Source organism: Thunnus thynnus, chromosome 7 (assembly GCF_963924715.1).
Source record: "Thunnus thynnus chromosome 7, fThuThy2.1, whole genome shotgun sequence".
Taxonomy (NCBI): domain Eukaryota; kingdom Metazoa; phylum Chordata; class Actinopteri; order Scombriformes; family Scombridae; genus Thunnus; species Thunnus thynnus.
In genome coordinates, this window is record NC_089523.1 from 7,476,232 (window position 1) to 7,494,771 (window position 18,540).

Here is an 18,540-nt window from a genome sequence, read left to right on the forward strand (position 1 = left end):
ATGTGCATGCAGTTATTGTGATTGTTTAAACCAGGCTTGAATTAGCCTAATGATGTTTGCTCCGAGCTGGTTTTGAGGAATGGCCTCATGGCATTTCTGGAATACTGCACTGAGGTGGTCATTTGTGAGTCATGAGAACATTGGATTGCTAACATGTTTACATGTAGCATGTTTGCCTTTAGGGTGAGCTCACTGTGAGTAAAGACGATGGATGAGTCATGGCATTATTGACTTTCTATTAGCTCTGAAGTTGTTGTTTTTGTCATCTCTGTAACCTCAGTTATCATTTTCTCCTATGTAATTAAGTTTTTAAAGGCTGATTTAACTTACCCCAAAACTACACCCTTCAATCATTAGAATGACCTATTGAGAACAAATATATCTTTCCTTAATCTTTTCCTTAGTCTTTTACAATACACAATTTTTTTGTTGTTTCTCTCCTGTGACTCTCCAGGTCCTTATGGTTGAGGTGGTGTGTGGTGTCCCTTGCCATGCCTCCTGCCATGACAGACCTCCTGGACATATGGGCGGCCCACTCGCCCCTGGCCGGCCACGCTCCAGACCAGATCACTGTGGACTTTCTGCTGCCCACCGGTATCTACATCCAGATGGACGTTCCACGCGAGGCCACCATTCAACACATCAAACTGGTGAGTGACACTGAATGGGTGACAGCACAGGTTTGGCATCTAAGCATCTGTTTTATGGAAAGTCATATGTTAGCAACGTCTGGCAAAATGAGATGTTTTCAGCTACGTTGTCACAACACAACTGACAATTAATAGGTTCTGAAAAAACTTAGAGATTAGATGAATGTATTTGTTTGTTGTGTATCCTTTAGTTACTTGATTACATTTCCACACCTCTAGGTCTGTTGTCCTACAGTCTACCACCTCACACATATACTTACAAGTAAACAGACGCAGTCACACAACTGTTCAATTAGACATTATCTAATGCCTGTTTTGATAGGTGGCTACTGTGGCTGGATGAGTGTTTTTTGTTTGCAGATACTTTTTGCGCTCAGGATGCAAATAGCTCATGACATCATGCATGACTGCAGCTAATCCTGTGAAGTAGAGGTCACAAGTCACAGACTTGATGGGCCTTTTTAGAAATTGTTAAGGAAATTACTTAACAATTACTTGTTTACAAAGTGTCACAAACTACATGTTAATGTGAAGATGTTTGAAATAAGAATTTTACTATTGATGTGTGTGGGTAATAGAGGCCCCTGTGATGTTATTTAGGTATCAATTTACACCAAGTGACCAGAAAAATGGAAACACCTGTACGATGCAAGGCAATGAAATACAATATCCCAGCAATGAAATACAATATCCCTGCAATAACTATTACCTTACTGGAGGTTTACTTTAAGGCTGAACTTTGTGGTGGTGTTGTATCAGACTGCATTATATCGAAAGTAGCTTTGTAATATTTTGTCCATCTCATTTACATATACAGAAAAACAAACTTACAATATAATGTGATCCAATACATTACAATCTACAGTCTCAAAATTAGTTCTGAGTGGACCCCAAACCTCTGAGATAGTGTCAACAATAATTAAGGTTTCACAAAGGTATTATTTATTACTGACAGTCGTCTTCAGGGCTGTTGTAATGGACTGCAGTACAATATACCGCCCAACTATTTTCTGGTTACTCGGTGCACAACCTTCTCACAGATAATGTTAAAGATTCTTTTGATCAACTTGGAAAACACCCACATAGGGACACGCAACCTCAAACATGTTTTCCCTAGACAATCGCTGTTCATGAAAGCCTCAAGAGGTTCCTCTGAATAGCAAGTAAACAAGTCAGTCTATGTGTAAGTAAGGTCTGTCTGCCACTTTCTTGGAATGACTTCTGGCTTTATCAGCCCTGTAACGTGACCAAAGATACACACTGACATTCATAGATACTCAATTTTCGCCATGTTCAGGCCTTTAAGTTCATTGGAATAAATGTATATGTGGGTGTGCATGCATAAAAGATGTCTGTTGGCATGTACATGTGAGAGATCTTTATTCCCTGAGGGAAACATGTACAGAACCAACAAAAGCTTTGACAAATTATATATCACTGAAGCAAGAAAATACAGGGAGAAGATGGGGAGAGTGAGATTTTTTTAGAAAATGAAAGAAAGGACAAAGGTGAGGTTGTTAGGTAGGGTATTAGTTTAACCAAAGGTTAGAAGATTCTTTTAACCTTTGCAGGCCTTCCAAACAGCTATGTACCAGACTCTTTATCAGTGATCAAACAGCCAAGATTAGCAGCATTATGAAAGAGAGTGTTTCATTCATTCTAATAAATACTCTAAGGTTTCCCAGAAAGCAGAACATTTTTAAATGTTTTATGGAACTGAGTTATCATTCGAAAATCTACATTTTCCAAACTGTTGACTTGTTAACATGTGGAAAATTAAAATAACTGGCAATAATTTTCTAAATTATGTTGATAGGTAATTAAATTAATTTATGAGAACACTGCACAATCAAATAATAACGCCATCTAAGCATCCTGCGTGCTTTTTTGGAGGAGATGGGATCAACATAACAAAAAAATCACGAGTGTTCCTAGAGAAAAATGTATTTGTTGGGAGGGCAAATGTGTCCTGATCCAGTACGCTGCAGCATAGCTCCATAACCTCAGATGAGCACACATACCTTGACATCCAACCCTGTGATCAGGCAGTGGGGGCACAGGGACATGAATCATGCCAGGATCGGCTGGTGGATATATTATTCATTTCCTGATTGGCTCACTCAGACGCTGTGTCATGTTGCCATGAGTCATATTTGTTCCTGATCATGAAACATACACTTAAGTCAATATATACCATCATATTATATGTTATTCTTCTTAGTTTTAAGGTACTGTTTAAATATCAAAGAACAAAAGCCCTATTTAGGCTCCATATGAAGCCATATAGTGTTGATGCAAGGGTTAGACTGTCAAGCCTTGCTTTGTCAAACCCTGTCAAACACCATTAGATAACCTCATATATGCATGTCCATAAAGCTTTATTCCAGTTGCATTTACTCAAAGTTGGAATTATTTAATTCAGTCTACTGGAGACAATAAAAACACTCCCCATGGTTTTGTAGTGCAAAAGCATTTCAATGAAACCTCAAACAAGTGCACGCACATAGTAAATTCTTCTTCTCCCCTCCAGCTCTTATGGAAGCAGGCTCAGACGTTCCCATTGTTTCCTGCCCTGGGCGAGATGGAGAGCCACATGTTCGAGTGTGTCAACCAGGCAGCCGTGCACGAAGAACTGGAGGACGAAACTCGCAGACTGTGCGACGTTCGCCCTTTCCTGCCGGTCCTCAAGCTGGTGACGCGCAACTGTGGCCGAGCAGAGCGCCTGCTGGACTCCAAAATCGGCGTGCTCATTGGCAAGGGTGAGGCAGCATCACTCTCAAAAATTGTTGCTCATGTTTACAGTTGTAGCGATTTAAATGCTGAGACACGTGTAAAAAAAAAAAAATGAAAGTGGTAGAATATCATGCAAGCTCTCAAACACATTACTCCCTCTCTGACTGATTCGTTTACTGTCCTTGTTTGGCATTCCCAATAAAAAATAAAAAAAAAAGCACTTGAGAGTTGGTAAATGGGACAGTAAATCATTCCCCGGGCACAACAAGCCTTAACCACCTCCTCCAGTACACTAAGTAGCTTCCCTACTCAGCACATTCATCCCAGCCATCAGAGCTGAGGCCCATCTGCAGCTGGCTCCTATCAGTGGCCAAGCTGTCTGATAGAGAAGCGTGAGGATTGACTGGACGTCTTCCTGATATGTCTTCCATCAGCTGTCACTTTGTGTTATCTCTGGTGAAGATTAGGCCTTTAGGAGGATCACAGGTGATCAATCACTACTACAGAAAGGCCCAGTCCAGTGAAGTAATTAAACATTTGTTGAAAGTCAGATTCACTGACAGAATGTCAATCAATGGCTCGGAAGAATAGATTTAATATATGATATATTTAATGCACGAAAACTCACTTACTTAACTTATTATAAATGATGTTTTATTGTAACACATTTTCCAATTTGACACAAAAGATCATAATGCATTGACTTTGATCACAGCAGATATGTAGTTGAATCAATACATATACATGGGGGGACACACATGCATTATACGCACACTTAATCCATATTGTATTACAGTTACATACAATTACACAAAAACACAATTAAAAAGAACAACCTACTTCCCCTTGCTTTCTAAAAAGTCACACACACAACCATCTCTCTTCTCATTGAGATAGTCAGGATTATGGAAGTCCTTTAACCACAGCAGGCCTCTGCAGAGGAAGAAAGGGAACGAGGGAGAGAAGGGGCTCTGAGTCTAATTGAAGGAGACTCAGACGATATTGATATCCTCCCCTCCTGGCTCCACTTTGGTCTGACATGATCTTTTAAAGGCTTTTGTCAGAGTAAAGTAGCGTTTCAAAAGGAACCCCACAGGCACGTCTGGCTAGCCCCACGCAAACACACACACCTACCTCGTGCCGTGCACAGTAATAAACAATTACACACTCACAGGGCAGACCATGTTTTTTTACCCTCCAGAAATACAGTCACACAGACCAGCTCACACAATGCAGCTAATGTGGTCCAGAGCCCTTCTTTGAAAGCTGAGGGTCATATGAATGTTAAATGGCTTTAAATGTCAACATGTTGTTTTCATTACCAAGAGAGTATTGTGCAGCACCCCTTTGAAAAATAGAGACAAAAGCTCAATGGGGAGCAAAAAGATAAAATATAATCAGCCAAACAGCAGTTCATACGTCTGGCATTTAGTACCAGTGTAAATATGAGGAGGTTGTGGTTTAATCCCATGAGAGAGTGCTGTTTGTAATCCTTTTTACACATTCATTACCACCAGGTGCAACTGTCTGACATCAAGTGTCCCACAGGTGTTTGTGCATTTTACATGAACCTTTAATCCTGTGCTTTAAAGCATGTTATCCTGTGTAGACAGGATCCTTCTCTCACCTGAGAGCTCGTTCAGCTTCATGAGATCACAAATAACCCGCTGAATAAGTAGAAGTTTGGACACACTTTCCCTTGACTGAGAAAGTGTGTCCAAACTTTTGATTGGTACTGTAAATCACAACTTTTGTTATGTCTTTTCTCAAGGCACATTATCAGACAAATTACCTGTTAGAAGTAGTTTCAGTAATCTAATCTGTCCACTTAATTTAAATTGTGATGTACTTCAAGTAATGCAGCAACTATTTTTTTTGTTCTCAAACCTTCCACCAGGCCTCCATGAACTCGATGGCATAAATGACCAGGAGGTGAAGGACTTTCGCAGTAAGATGTTTCGTATCAGTGAAGAGAGGATGCAACGTGTCCAGATGATGACATGGGCGGAGTGGCTGCAGGCCTGCTTCTCTCCACAGCTAGAGCCAGCAGCTAGGACAGCCATCACCGATGGACTCAATGATCGGCCTGCAGACCTGAAAGTCATTATCCACTTTGACCAGTCTCAGGTGAGAGTCTGTCACCCAATGCTATAGTGGCTTAGTAAGTGGAGACCAAGACCAAGTATGTTTTTGGTTTATTTAGGAGTTAGATTAAAACTATAAATAAAGACTGTTTGACTTTTTTATGATGCAATGAGCGAACTGTGAACTGTTATCACCTCTCCACACCTGGCAAGAAGTACGAGCACAGCACCAAACTCATGATCATAAGCAACATTTCAACCCAGTGCATTATGTATACAACGTTTTTATTATGCCTCCACGCCCGCGACAGCCGTGGCCAGAGGCATAATGTTTCCGGGTTGTTGGTCTGTCCATATGCACGTCCATATGTCCCATTCTCATGAACACGATATCTCAGGAACGTCTTGAGGGAATTTATTCAGATTTGACACAAACGTCCACTTGCACTCAAGGATGAGCTGATTACATTTTGGTGGTCAAAGGTCACTATGACCTCACAAAACACATTTTTGTCCATAACTCGAGAATTCCAACGTTAATTATGATACATTTGCACACAAATGTCTAATAGGATAAAATGATGATATGATGACATTTTATATCCAAAAGGTCAAAGGTCAACTTCACTGTGACATCATAATGTTCTGCAAAAACACTTTTCTGGCCGTTATTCAACACCATTACTCAGGAACAGAAAGGCAGATTGTGACTATATTTCACATTTGGTCAGATACTGAATAGGTGACACTAATCTTGGTTCCCACCTTGAAACTGTGTTGATTGTTTAGATCTTGTGCTGCCAGGTTGAAGATGTGTGTGAAGTATCCACGTTTTAGTATTTGTAGCTTCTTTTCAGCAACATCCATATCTGAAGCATCGTCTACTGTCGTGGCTACAACTTTGTGTTCTATCAGAATCAGCTTTATTGGCCAAGCTTGTGAACATGGAAGGAAAATACACTTAATACCTTTTTATTAAATTCCTTCAAAGTCTTCACTACAAATATTATATGAGTCTGGACAGACATGGATGTAAACTGGTTGGCGGAGGCATACAACCACGGGGCAGTATTTCTGGTCACATTCTGTACCACAAACAAGTAAGCCTTAACCAGACAACTATGTTTAAATTACTTACATTGTCAGTTCAAATTATTTTAACAAAGTCCATCCTGAGTTTTCTTTATTTCTTTTTTGAGCATTTTATTTTTATTAGATTGCCCATAGTAAAGAGATGACAGATGAAGAGGATAGTGAGAAAGGGAATGACACGCAATTAAGGTCCCTGACCGGATACACCGGGGACATCGTGGTTCATGGTCGGATACTTAACTGCTGGGCATCCCCTATCCTCATGTCTGATGATGAATAGATAGATGGGCCATTGAGCCTGGTTTATGTTCTTTTTGTTTGCATTCAGTGTATTCTGACAGTTGCAGCTGACTCCACCAACTTTGTCAAACATCCTATGTCATTTCATTTAATGTCAGCCTTGAAACTAGTGATAATGACCTAGCAACAATATTGTTGCAGTCTTCTGTGAAAACAGTCTTACCAGTTGCCAGACTCTCTGTGTTGAAAATCATCCTTATTTTATCTCATAAAGAACCCACCCTTGTAGACATTAAATGTGATTAACTTTGTGTATGAGGACCATGTAGTTTATTAGCAAGCCTCACAAGCCTCTGAAAGATACAAGTCCACTGCCTATCACAAACACCCAGGACAGTGTTTCCCCTAGGTTGACAGAGGCTCCCAAACACTGTTGATTTATGAATGAATGGATATTTGGCGTTATTATTGGCATTGAAAAAAATATTTTTTTGGCCTGGCGGGGGTTCTCGTTGGCCTGGCGGCCTGCCAGGCCTGTACGATTATAGGGGAAACACTGCAGGACAATTGTTGTGCCTTGTAACTCACTGAAGGAAGATACTGATTGGATGGAATTTAGGAATATTTCTTTTTTTCAGACCTTGATACTAGATAGCACTCAATATGAATAAATATCAAATGTAATAAATTAATATTGATAACTTATACATTTTACAAAATGATAGGGTTCTGAGGTTATTCCCAAATGCCCAGTTGCACAAACACAATGAAGTTTTAAAAATGCCTTTATCAAACATAAAAAGGACCATGAAAGAAGCATGTAGATTACATTTTGCTGTAAGGGATATAGACTCTTCTCTGTAGACAGCTAGCAGTTACAAGAGAATGATGGCTAACTTATGTTCTTACTAAAATCATTACTACTATTTTCTTGCCATCATTTTTCTGTTAGAAACAAAGGAGACCACCACACATTTCATAATCATAGTTGCTTTACTCAATGAGGGAAAATGATATGCAGGGAAACTGGAAATGCAAACCATAACATGCTCACTGCACAACATCTCTGCATACATAATGAGCTCAGAATAACAGTGTGATTTACGGCACCACTACGGCAGACAAAACCACCTTGTGTGAGTGGCAAAAGCAGCCATGTGACTCCACCAGCGCAGCCACATGCACTGTAGCTCAGCCTCTTTTTCTGCTCACAGTTAGCAGCTCCATAATAGTCACGTGACTGAGCCCACTAGCAAGTCATGTGACAACACTAAGTGGGTCAAAACTATCAGGGAAATTATGCCATCCTCCCGGACACACACACACACATTAGCATGGCAGCTCAAGGGACCCAAACGCTAATTAAAATGAACCTCTTTCCCTCTCCTTCTGTGAACTCGCTGTCTGTCTCCTTCCATCTGTCTTTGTCTCTCTGTATCTTTCTCTTTGCCTCTGTTATAGATGTTATTTAATAATAAAACAGATGGTCATGTCCCTGCAGACCTGTGTATATAAGCTTTGGTCAACATCACAGACGCACACATGCACATACACAGAAACAGGCCATCTGTGCCACTGTGCTCAGGTGGACATAGACAGGAAGTCTTATTTGGGAGGTCAGACACAATAAGCCACATTATAGACAGGAAGTGTGGTGGCGTTTTTATTGTTGTAAAGTGAATATGTCCAAGTTTCAATGGTGAGCCTTCCTTTAAGCGATATCCTTAGGATTATTCACTGGTTAAACTTAGTCTTGTTCACTTGGTCCCTCATTGTATTAGCATTGAAATCTAATTTCAACCTTAAAATAATGTTGAACCAGTTTAGAAAAAAATGTGTGCTCTCAAGATATGTCCTGCATGAGCTGCTGGTTTTGTAGTTCCACCATAATGTAGCCATGGAATATTTTCTGTCGTTAATTATTAATGGATGACATTTTTATTAAACCTCCAGGAAATTATAATTCCATCTCAGGTATCAGGTCAGTACTCAGCTATAAATAGGATGAAACAGTGAGCCTCACTCTTGCACTCAGAACATATTAGACTGGCTGTTGCAATGTGTGGAGGACTCACATGCATTTACACGCACCGTAGTTCACAGTCTGTTGGAGTGTGATTTCATTCTGCCACAAATGCACACATGTCCAAGTGATCACTTGTATATGAACCCAGTGACTGCATGTGTGTTTATTCCTTGCACACATCACTGTGCCTATGTCATATGCCTATATTTAATTAGCTACAGTATGGCTTGTTTCCTCTTGTTTGCACACACAATATGTCTTAAGATCAGTAAACAAATGGAGGACACGTCTCACACGTTCTGATATGACCCAGCAGCAAGGGTCATCAAGAGTCTGTGCATTCTCATGTTTACCCCCCCCCCCCCCCATCTGCTTTTTAACATCCTTTAGTCCACGTTTGACTTCTCACAAAAGATTGCTTAGCTGCTTATATTTCTTTTAGAATTCTGTATCATCAATCTTTGTCTCTGTCTTCCTTTCTTCTCTGGCAGGACTCGGCCAGTCTGAAGATGCCATCATCCTGCACCCCCACTGAGCTGATGGAGCTGGCCCTTAGGAAGTGGCTGACCACCCATGGGCCTGAGGAGGAGGCGTGGAGGGGACAGTACGTACTGAGGGTCAGCCATTGCCTGGAGTTCCTTTGTGGAGACCAACCTCTCATTCAGTACAAGGTCTGTGACTACACAGTGGGCAAGGTTGCTCTGCATACTGTAAGAAATTCAATGTTACACAAGCAGTTTGAAAAACATCTAGATAATGGACCATTATATTGAAGTTGATTTATACAGGTGATTGCATTTTTATTTGTTTTCAGTGCCTTGACCTTGTAAACACAGTGGGGATTATTGTTTATCAGTGATTTATAGACAATACTATAATCCTTCACTTTGATGTTTTATCTACTGTATCAGTATTGTTGGCATAACCAGATGGAGGAGAGATAGTCCTCTTAAAAGGCTGACATTTTGTCTTCTATCCTTGGATTCTAAATATCTATGCTTATCATATAGTAATAAGTCTTAAAATGTCATACAATGTTATATCAGTTTGACAATAACTGTCTGAGCTATCAAAACTTTTTTTTTTATTCCAACAACAGACGTTGTCATGTCTGACTGGGAAAAGTTTAGGTATAAACTAGAATTAATGGGCTTGAACCTCATAGCTGATGGCTCAACAAAAATGTTTTTGGTAATGGTACGGATGGTTGATTGTGTGTTTACAGTATGCATGTTTACGCGTTACTTGTTTCAGCTGTTTCGGAAAAGATTTAAGCATCCCAGATAAGCCTACATGTGAATCAGGCATAAAAAAAGAACTTTCTGTTCATGCCAGAAGCTGGCTCTTTCTCTATTATTCACTTAAATTAGCCATTGCAATTTAGGACAGTGTCTACAGTTCTTCCATTGTATCTCTTGCCATTAGAGTTCTACATTTGATTTTTTTACATTTTATCACAATATTATCTTGGAGAATAAAATGCATTAATCAAGATTGTAAGTGTGAAAGTATCAGTCATTTGGCTAGTTTTCAGTTGCAGTACTATGATGGGGTGATGGAGAGAGCTGTTAAAAACAGATTTACAGACAATAGACATATTTATATAGACACATTTAGAAAAGGTCATAAGAATAAGCACACAAACACACCACTTATAAAGAGCAGCAAGACTGCATTTAACCACAAGAAGCATAGAAAGAGTCAAAGCAGTTAAAGCATACATTAGTATGCTGGAAAGTAACTGTCATAAAAAAAAGAGATAAGAAAACCAAGTTATATAGACAGGGTAGCATTAGCATACAGAATGAAGACATTTAATGGCAACAGTTATTGTGATGACAGTGATTGTTTTCGAGCTGAGATTCTGATCTAGGAGAGAATGAATGATAAGCAGTAAAGTGATGTATATCATGCTCTCACTGTTTCACCAGTGCTGCTTCTTCTCTGTCCAATGATATTTTGTCCCAGTGCAAGTATAGTGAACCTGTTGCTTTGGATTTTATGTGGAATGAAAGTCATACACAAGGGATGACTTTATTATCAGAGAGGTATTGTGGAATTTAAGATTTCCTCAGTTTAAAGCCCAACACATTGAGAGTGTTTGTTTGTAGATTCAATAGGCTTAATATTGTTATGAGTTCAACTAGACATGAAGTAGCCTCGGTAGGTAAATGTATGCATCTTAAGTTCCGCAAGCTATGTTCTGGTTAGTCACTTGTCTTGCTTTTTTTAAATGAGTGATTTTAAGTCAAGTGCCAAGGTATTTTAAGCTGAATCAGGTCCTGTCTGTGTGCAGCCTTGCATGTTAATTTGATGAAGTATGCTTATAAGCTGTGCATAAATTTCACCTATTTTTTTTTTCTGTCGTCTTTAAAGCACTTTAGCTGGTTCTCTCTGAAAAGCCATTCCACTTTTATTTCTAACAGAGAGGCATTTGCACACTACTGTGTGTTACTGTTACTGAGAGTCCTGATTTTATATCAACCTAGTGCAAGTTTAATTTTAACAGAAGTATGAACAAAACATCTTTTTCACAGGACGAAAAAAGGCTTAAAAATGTACACAGTTAAAAAGTGTTCCTGTCCTGTCTTGTGTGCAGTACATCCGCACGTGCATGCAAGCCAAGGAGTCTCCACACCTCACCCTGGTCCACACCAGCACCGTCAAGGCCATGTTTGAAAAGGAAATCTGTGCCATCGGAGCTGTGGTTAGCCGCAAGTCCTCCAACCCACCTTTACCACTACCTCCCAAGAGAAGGGTTCCCACGGTTAGTATGAGAATAAAGTGTGTGGCCTTGGGAATGAATGTGGCTCTCACTTCTTTGCTGTGGTAGTTAAGTCTGTTCAACAGCCACATATGCAGGTCAACTGATTTGAGTCTTCAGTGGCTAAGGTGAAGTCAATGTCCACTTGTTCAAATTCTTATCACATACTATTATTAATGTTGCCAAATTTATTGTCAGTCACTGTTGTATTTAACATACATGCAAGTGTGCAAATTTGATAACATTTGATTAAAACTGATGTTTAGATGCACATATTAAAATGTTCCTATGTACACTAGATAACAGTCACTTAATATCCACCAGTGTTTACTGAGTAGTGTTCTTGTTTCACCAAAATAGCAAAAGCTCCATAGTTTGTTTGATTCACCTGCACTGAACAAGGCAGGTGTGCAGGTTTACCAAGTAAACATGTACTTGGCAGCTGCCATCCGTCTTTTATGAGGCAGTGTTCCGAGTGTGTCGCAACAAGCCTGCACAGCTCCGCCAGCATTTGCCACGTTGACGATGACCCTGATGGAGGCGTCAAGCCAAAACGCGTTGGTCTAACAATTAAGTTGTTCTATATACTACAAGCATTGCTGGAGTTTTGACCTCTTTAGCATTTGTCACATTGTCAGAAAACATCGCTAGCTCCTTGCTGATCCTGTCAGGTGCAAAGTGACATCATTCCTTGTTGTGTGCAACCACATTTTAATTGTCAGATTGAAGCGAGTGTTTCGTTAGCGAGTGTCTCCTGTGGTTTTAATTGTCTGATGCCACGCTGACTGTTGATACCTTGTGATGTGCAGCTGAGAGAGGGTCTGTAAATATTACAGGTGTGAATCATCATATGAAATGTAACCACATCACATTTATGACATATTATCATAATAGTGTCAGAACCATTATTTCACAACTTGCTCTTGTCGTTGCCACTTTATGATCTAACATTTATGTGTGCATTTACAGTAAAAACAACCAGCAGTTTCATCTCACTTCCCCATTTTGTTGATCTGTACATTCATACTCAGTGGATAAAATGACTCAAGGACACAAAGTGTCCCAATCACTGTATATCATCATATGATAAATGCAGGCATACTGTAAAATGACTGAAATATTTTGTCCAGATATAGTGGGTGAAGTTGACAAGCAAAGATGGAAATGCTAACAACATGAAATAATTTTACAAATCCATCTAATATGAGATGGCACCTTCTAGGGCTAAAAAGCATCTAAATACCCCCCATGAACCTGGATAAATTAATTTATATATGTATTAAAGCATAAATCATGGGTACTTATAAGGTGATTATCAGAAGTTCAAATAAACTGGGTTAGCGCTGCAACTAATTATTCTCTCAATTAATTGATGAGTCTGTGGAATATCAGAAAATAGTGAAAAATGTCCATCAAAATTTCTCAATAGTCCAAAACCCCAAATTGTTCAATTTACCGTCCTACAAGACAAAGAAATGACTTAAATGATTAATCACTTATCAAAATTGTTGCCAGTTATTTTCTGTTGCTTAACCAATCAGTTGACTTGTCATTTTGAACTACTGCAACATCCTGCCTTATGGTATCAGTAAAAACCCTTTCTCCTGTTTACAGCTTGTTCAAAATTTATCTGCCAGGATTTTAACTGGAATTTAAAACAAGATGATATTTCACAAAAAACAGAAACGGACAGGGATTCTCATCAGACAGTAATAAGGTTGTTGTCAGTGTCATTGGCCGACAGGAAGTGAGATTTATTTTCAGGAAATGAACCTGTTATTGGATTCTCTGCTCTTGGGCTCTTGTAGGAAATCTTTCTGATAATTGGTCAAAACAAAGCAAGAGAAGAGAGGGACAGGGTGTTTTCTTACAATACAATATATTGAGCTCTTGTTTCTGCCTGTAATAGTAGAGACAGACACAAATATAGCGTCTTATCTGACAAGAGGCGAATTACACACACTCACACGAGCATTTAAACACATCAGCACACACACAGAGGCAGCAAACAGCAGGAAGTATGCTAGTTAGTCATGTTCATAGGCTCTAGGTGTCATGTGATGCTGTTTGTCCTGCTGACTGCTGACCCTTGCAAATCCACTTGGCTTGACATCAGTATGACCTGCCTGACCCCCCACATTGTTTGTGTGTTTGTGTGTGTGTGCATGAGCAAGTGTGTGCCGGTAAAGGGTGCTTGTGAAAAAGCAGCGTGTTGGAGTACATATTTTTACAGCACATTATGCAAATACTGCTCACTTATTGCAAGTCTCTCCCTCTCCTTTCACTTTCCCTCCGCAGCAAGTACAGACATATGTGTGGGACGTGTCTATCCCATTTAAGATAGTGCTTGTGAAAGGCAGCAAAGTGAACGCGGAGGATACTGCCAAGGTAAACTACTGCTTTGTACACATCCATCAAACTGTCATTCATGTTGTTGTGCACACTCAAAAGCTGCAAACACAGTTCTGCCATGTCTTCAACACGGCTTCGCATTTACAGTAGTAACACACAAACATGTCATCACCAGCTACAGATTGTCAGTCAGATAAGTAATGTTAAGAGTTCATACAAGATTATATCATAAAAAATAATTTTCATTTAAAAATGTTTTGGCTTGAGTGTTAAGCAGCTGTGAAATACTTCAGATTATTTTATTCTCGCAGGTTGTGATCTTCCTTTTTGTTTTCATAAAGCCTTGCCAAAAGCCAGTTGAACTGAAGTTTATTGACAAAGTTTAACTCAAGGACCAAAATGACACTATGCCTGTGCTGCCATCCACCCAGGTCCAGGTGAGAGCAGGCCTCTTCCATGGCACAGAGCTGCTGTGCAAACCTGCGGTGAGCAGCGAGAGCAGCAAGTGCTCAGATCACACATGGAAGGACAGCACGCTTGAATTTGACATCTCTGTCTCTGACCTGCCCCGTATGACCCGCCTCTGCTTCGCCATCTACGCCGTCATGGATAAGGTGAAGAAGCAGAAGTCCACCAAAAACGCCCATCTAAACAAGTACCAGACCATCCGCAAAGCAGGGAAAGTGGTAAGAAACAGGCTTGTTCACAAACCTAGTTACTGTGCATATATACACTATTTTTATAGTATCATTGACTAAAAATGTCTCTCTCTCTGTGAACCAGCACTACCCTATAGCCTGGGTCAACACTATGGTGTTTGACTACAAAGGCCAGCTGAAGACTGGAGATATTATCCTGCACTGCTGGTCTTCCTTTCCTGGTATACGCACCACTCTCATGTTTACCTTATTTCTACTAATACAATTAAGCTAGAGTTACCACCATGCAGTAGATGAATGTCAACCAAGTTTGTATCTGTGTGTGTCTTGCACAGATGAACTTGAAGAGATGCTGAACCCCATAGGAACCATTCAGACCAACCCGTATACCGAGAACGCTACAGCACTGCACATCCATTTCCCAGAGTACTCGCCACAACCCATCATCTTCCCTCCCTTTGACAAGGTCAGACATTAGTCAGACATTGTACTGTTTGCTCTTTTGCTTCCACTCCTAGAGACATACCTTTTGCTAACAGTTGGACATGCCAGTAATCTTGAATATCTCATTTGCTTGAAAAAATAATTTCTGCAGCCATGCACACAAACGTGTGAAAGCTGACTATGATTGTGCCATACTCACTATAGTTCTGAACTTAAAAGTGGATGGGACCTCTATGGCCCTTTTTTTAAAGACTTTACTGCAGTTGAATTTGTCATCGCAGTGGCTTAGTGCTCTTCATAATGGTACCTAGTGATTATGATGAAGTGGTGGCTGTTGGCACGAGAGGATCAGGACGTGCTCAGCCTGCTTAATGTGCTCTGGCAGTGATGTATCAGTTAGTGTTCCCTCATACAGTGCTCACTTACTTTCTTGCAGATACTGGAAAAAGCTGCAGAGATCGCCAGAGCAAGTGACTGTGCATCTATGGTGAGTTGATGAACAGTATGGGATAATTATGTAGATATACCAAAATATTCACATTCTACAAGTGCAGCGCAGGTGAAAACCAGGTGACACAAATAAACCTGCAGTGTCAGGTGACACAAATTAGCATGCAGTGTTATTTCTCTCTCTTCACAGATACACATACCAAGTATAACCTCTCAAGTAGGCACACACTGCTTGTTGCCTAGGAAACCCATTGTTATCACTTTGGCAGGGTGTAACAGCAAAATATTCCAATCCCCTTCAAAACTAGAGACTCTAATCAGATTACTTGTATGTTTTCCTGTCTCACTGCCCCTCAACTGAAAACCCACTCCTGGGCGTGTTACAGCCGGTTACATAATCTTGTGTTATGTAGAGGGCATGCCTGAACGCAGCCTTTTAATGTGAGGTGCTCATGTGAAACTATGGATTAGCACTGACTACAAGTTACTGTTTATTTTTTACAGTATGTCAATTTGTGCATAAGTTTACAGATCCACACAACTTCACTAATGTTATTCCTCCGTAATGAGTTTGGCCTGGCATCTGTTTTACCTCAGCATATCAAGACCAAGTTTACATTTAAATCATTGGCTCTTTAATGCACCTGTGTCCTTTTAAGAATCAAACAGCAGACACTCGGTATAAACAGACAATTCAATAATAGTCCTTGGTTTATGGATTGAGAGGAACATTCAAGACAGTTACTGAAAAAAATTGGGGCATACTTTGATACACTTCTGCCATCTTGTGGCCTTGTACAGTTACTGCTGTTACTCCTCTCATGTCCTGTCACTTCCTTGGCTCCGTTTCCTATTTATCTTCATCTCCTCTTCATCATCTCATCTCTCCTCTACATCCTCTCCTTCTCAAAATCCCTAACCCAACGGTTGCTCCTTCCTCCCATCATTTCTCTCAGGGTCGCGGGGGTAAGAAGTTCCATATAGAGCTAAAGGAGATCATGGAACGGGACCCGCTCTCTCAGCTGTGTGAGAATGAGAAGGATTTGATCTGGACACTACGTTACGACTGTCGTGAAAATTTCCCTCAGTCACTGCCTAAGCTGCTACTCTCCGTCAAATGGAGCAAACATGACGACATGGCCCAGGTTAGCCAATGCCTTATTTGACACTAGAGATGAATAAAAAATAAAAGTGAAATCATATTTCTTGTTACGGTTTGGTTGAGTGCCAAACTATAATGATGTGCTGTGGGTGAAATGTCTGTATGAGATCAACACGTTTTTATTGCTAAATTCCACCTCTCCATGCAAGTCTAAGCTAAGAGTCTAAGCTCTTCTAGTCAATGTGAACGTGCACACTCGCATGCAAAGATTCAGAGTGATGCAACAAATGTGAGGAAAGTTTTCTCATTCAAGTAGCTGATTTGGATTAAATTTGGTTATTTGAGACAGACAGGCCATTCATATTTGATCCTGTTCTCAAAAGTTTAATATTATCTTGACTTTTAAGGGACAATTTGAACCTCACACATATTCATAAGTTATCGGTTTTTGAGTATATGTGTGCATGTGTGTGTTTCTCAGCTGCAGGCACTGCTACAGATTTGGCCCAAACTGAGTCCCAGAGACGCTCTGGAGCTTCTGGACTTCAACTACCCTGACCAGTATGTCAGAGAATATGCTGTGCGCTGTCTGCGTGATATGAGGTAAACACATGTATCCACCCACACATAAATATTATATAATACATAATCATCTCCTCAGTTTTTCTTTGCCTCATATTCAAGCCAGTCTGCATTTGTATCATTCACTGTAATCCAGTGTACCTACTTCTTTCTTTTTGATCAGAAAACACATTAATTGCTTTCATGCAGTGGATAGTGGATAATCTGTCTTTTCCTGAAGAGAGGAAATAGTCCAGCCAATTCTATGATCGTTTTATAGTTAAAGTTCAAAAGTTAAAAAAAATGAGTGAAAGTGAAAGGTAAAAGACATCTCATTCTTCTCCCTGTTTTCTTTCCCTCTCTCTTCTCACCAGTAATGAGGAGCTGTCGCAGTACTTGCTGCAGTTGGTGCAGGTGTTGCGCTATGAGCCCTACTATGACTGCGCCCTCACACACTTCCTGCTGGACCGTGCCCAGAGGAACCGCAAGATAGGACACTTCCTCTTCTGGCATTTACGGTGTGTGTGAGAGCACGTGTGTCTGTGTGTCTACTTTTACAGGAGAAAGAAAGGGAAAGCATTTGTTAAAAAGAGCAACTTGACTCTATAGAGGGGTTTCTCCTCCTTACCATGCCTGCTCTCTTCTGCCCCCTACAGGTCAGAGATCCACATGCCAGCTGTTTCAGTCCAGTTTGCCCTCATCCTAGAAGCTTACTGTAGAGGCAGCATCCCTCATATTGAGGTTCTAAAGAAACAGGTACACCACAAACCATGTCTTTTTATTTCTTGTCACTTGTGCACATGTAATCTCACCAACAAATGAAGAAATCACAATCTATTTCCAGTATATTCCTTGTAGATATATTTCTGTGAAGTAGAAGTTCCTTTCTCTCTAAATTTGGCCTGCCTTAACAGGTTATGTCTTATTTGGGCTTTAACCCTACTAGTCCCTGCTCAGGGACCAAAGTAGTACAAGTCAACTATTGTCAACTCCCGTCACAGCAACAACAGCATCACCTTCCTGCCCTCTGACCTTTGCCCTTTACACTGTTGCTTCTGACAGTCACTCCTCTGGAGCTTCTTCCTACTTCCTCATCAGCCCAGTCATTTATCTGCCCACTTCCTGTTTTGAAGAGCATACATGCTGGCTTAGGATTGTAATGCTGACATTGTGTGCTTAAGGAGAATGTGCTCACTTGTCAGTAACCAGAATGAATAATTTCTAGGGTTTGTGAGCTGGTTTCAATCATGAATTGTGAAGCACACTTACTTTGTATTTGAAAAGCAGGTCAGAGATCTACATCACTGATTCAGTTTGATAAGGGTAGAGTGTGCATATTCTCAGTATTGTGAATCTGTGCTGTTTACATTTGCTGATTAATAA

General features: G+C 40.2%; 1 protein-coding gene across 1 annotated transcript in view; it reads left to right on the top strand.

Moving 5' to 3' along the window:
- pik3cb (phosphatidylinositol-4,5-bisphosphate 3-kinase, catalytic subunit beta) overlaps positions 1 to 18,540 on the top strand; it is a 55,659-nt gene that overhangs the window by 28,158 nt on the left and 8,961 nt on the right. Inside the window, exons 3-16 of the mRNA XM_067594051.1 lie at positions 455 to 650; positions 3,181 to 3,409; positions 5,281 to 5,510; positions 9,317 to 9,496; positions 11,425 to 11,592; positions 13,888 to 13,977; positions 14,373 to 14,627; positions 14,725 to 14,821; positions 14,936 to 15,066; positions 15,481 to 15,531; positions 16,451 to 16,639; positions 17,078 to 17,199; positions 17,532 to 17,675; positions 17,814 to 17,913. Of these exons, the coding sequence (XP_067450152.1) occupies positions 492 to 650; positions 3,181 to 3,409; positions 5,281 to 5,510; positions 9,317 to 9,496; positions 11,425 to 11,592; positions 13,888 to 13,977; positions 14,373 to 14,627; positions 14,725 to 14,821; positions 14,936 to 15,066; positions 15,481 to 15,531; positions 16,451 to 16,639; positions 17,078 to 17,199; positions 17,532 to 17,675; positions 17,814 to 17,913 (2,145 nt within the window). The 5' untranslated portion in view covers positions 455 to 491. The remainder of the gene's footprint in view (positions 1 to 454; positions 651 to 3,180; positions 3,410 to 5,280; positions 5,511 to 9,316; positions 9,497 to 11,424; positions 11,593 to 13,887; positions 13,978 to 14,372; positions 14,628 to 14,724; positions 14,822 to 14,935; positions 15,067 to 15,480; positions 15,532 to 16,450; positions 16,640 to 17,077; positions 17,200 to 17,531; positions 17,676 to 17,813; positions 17,914 to 18,540) is intronic.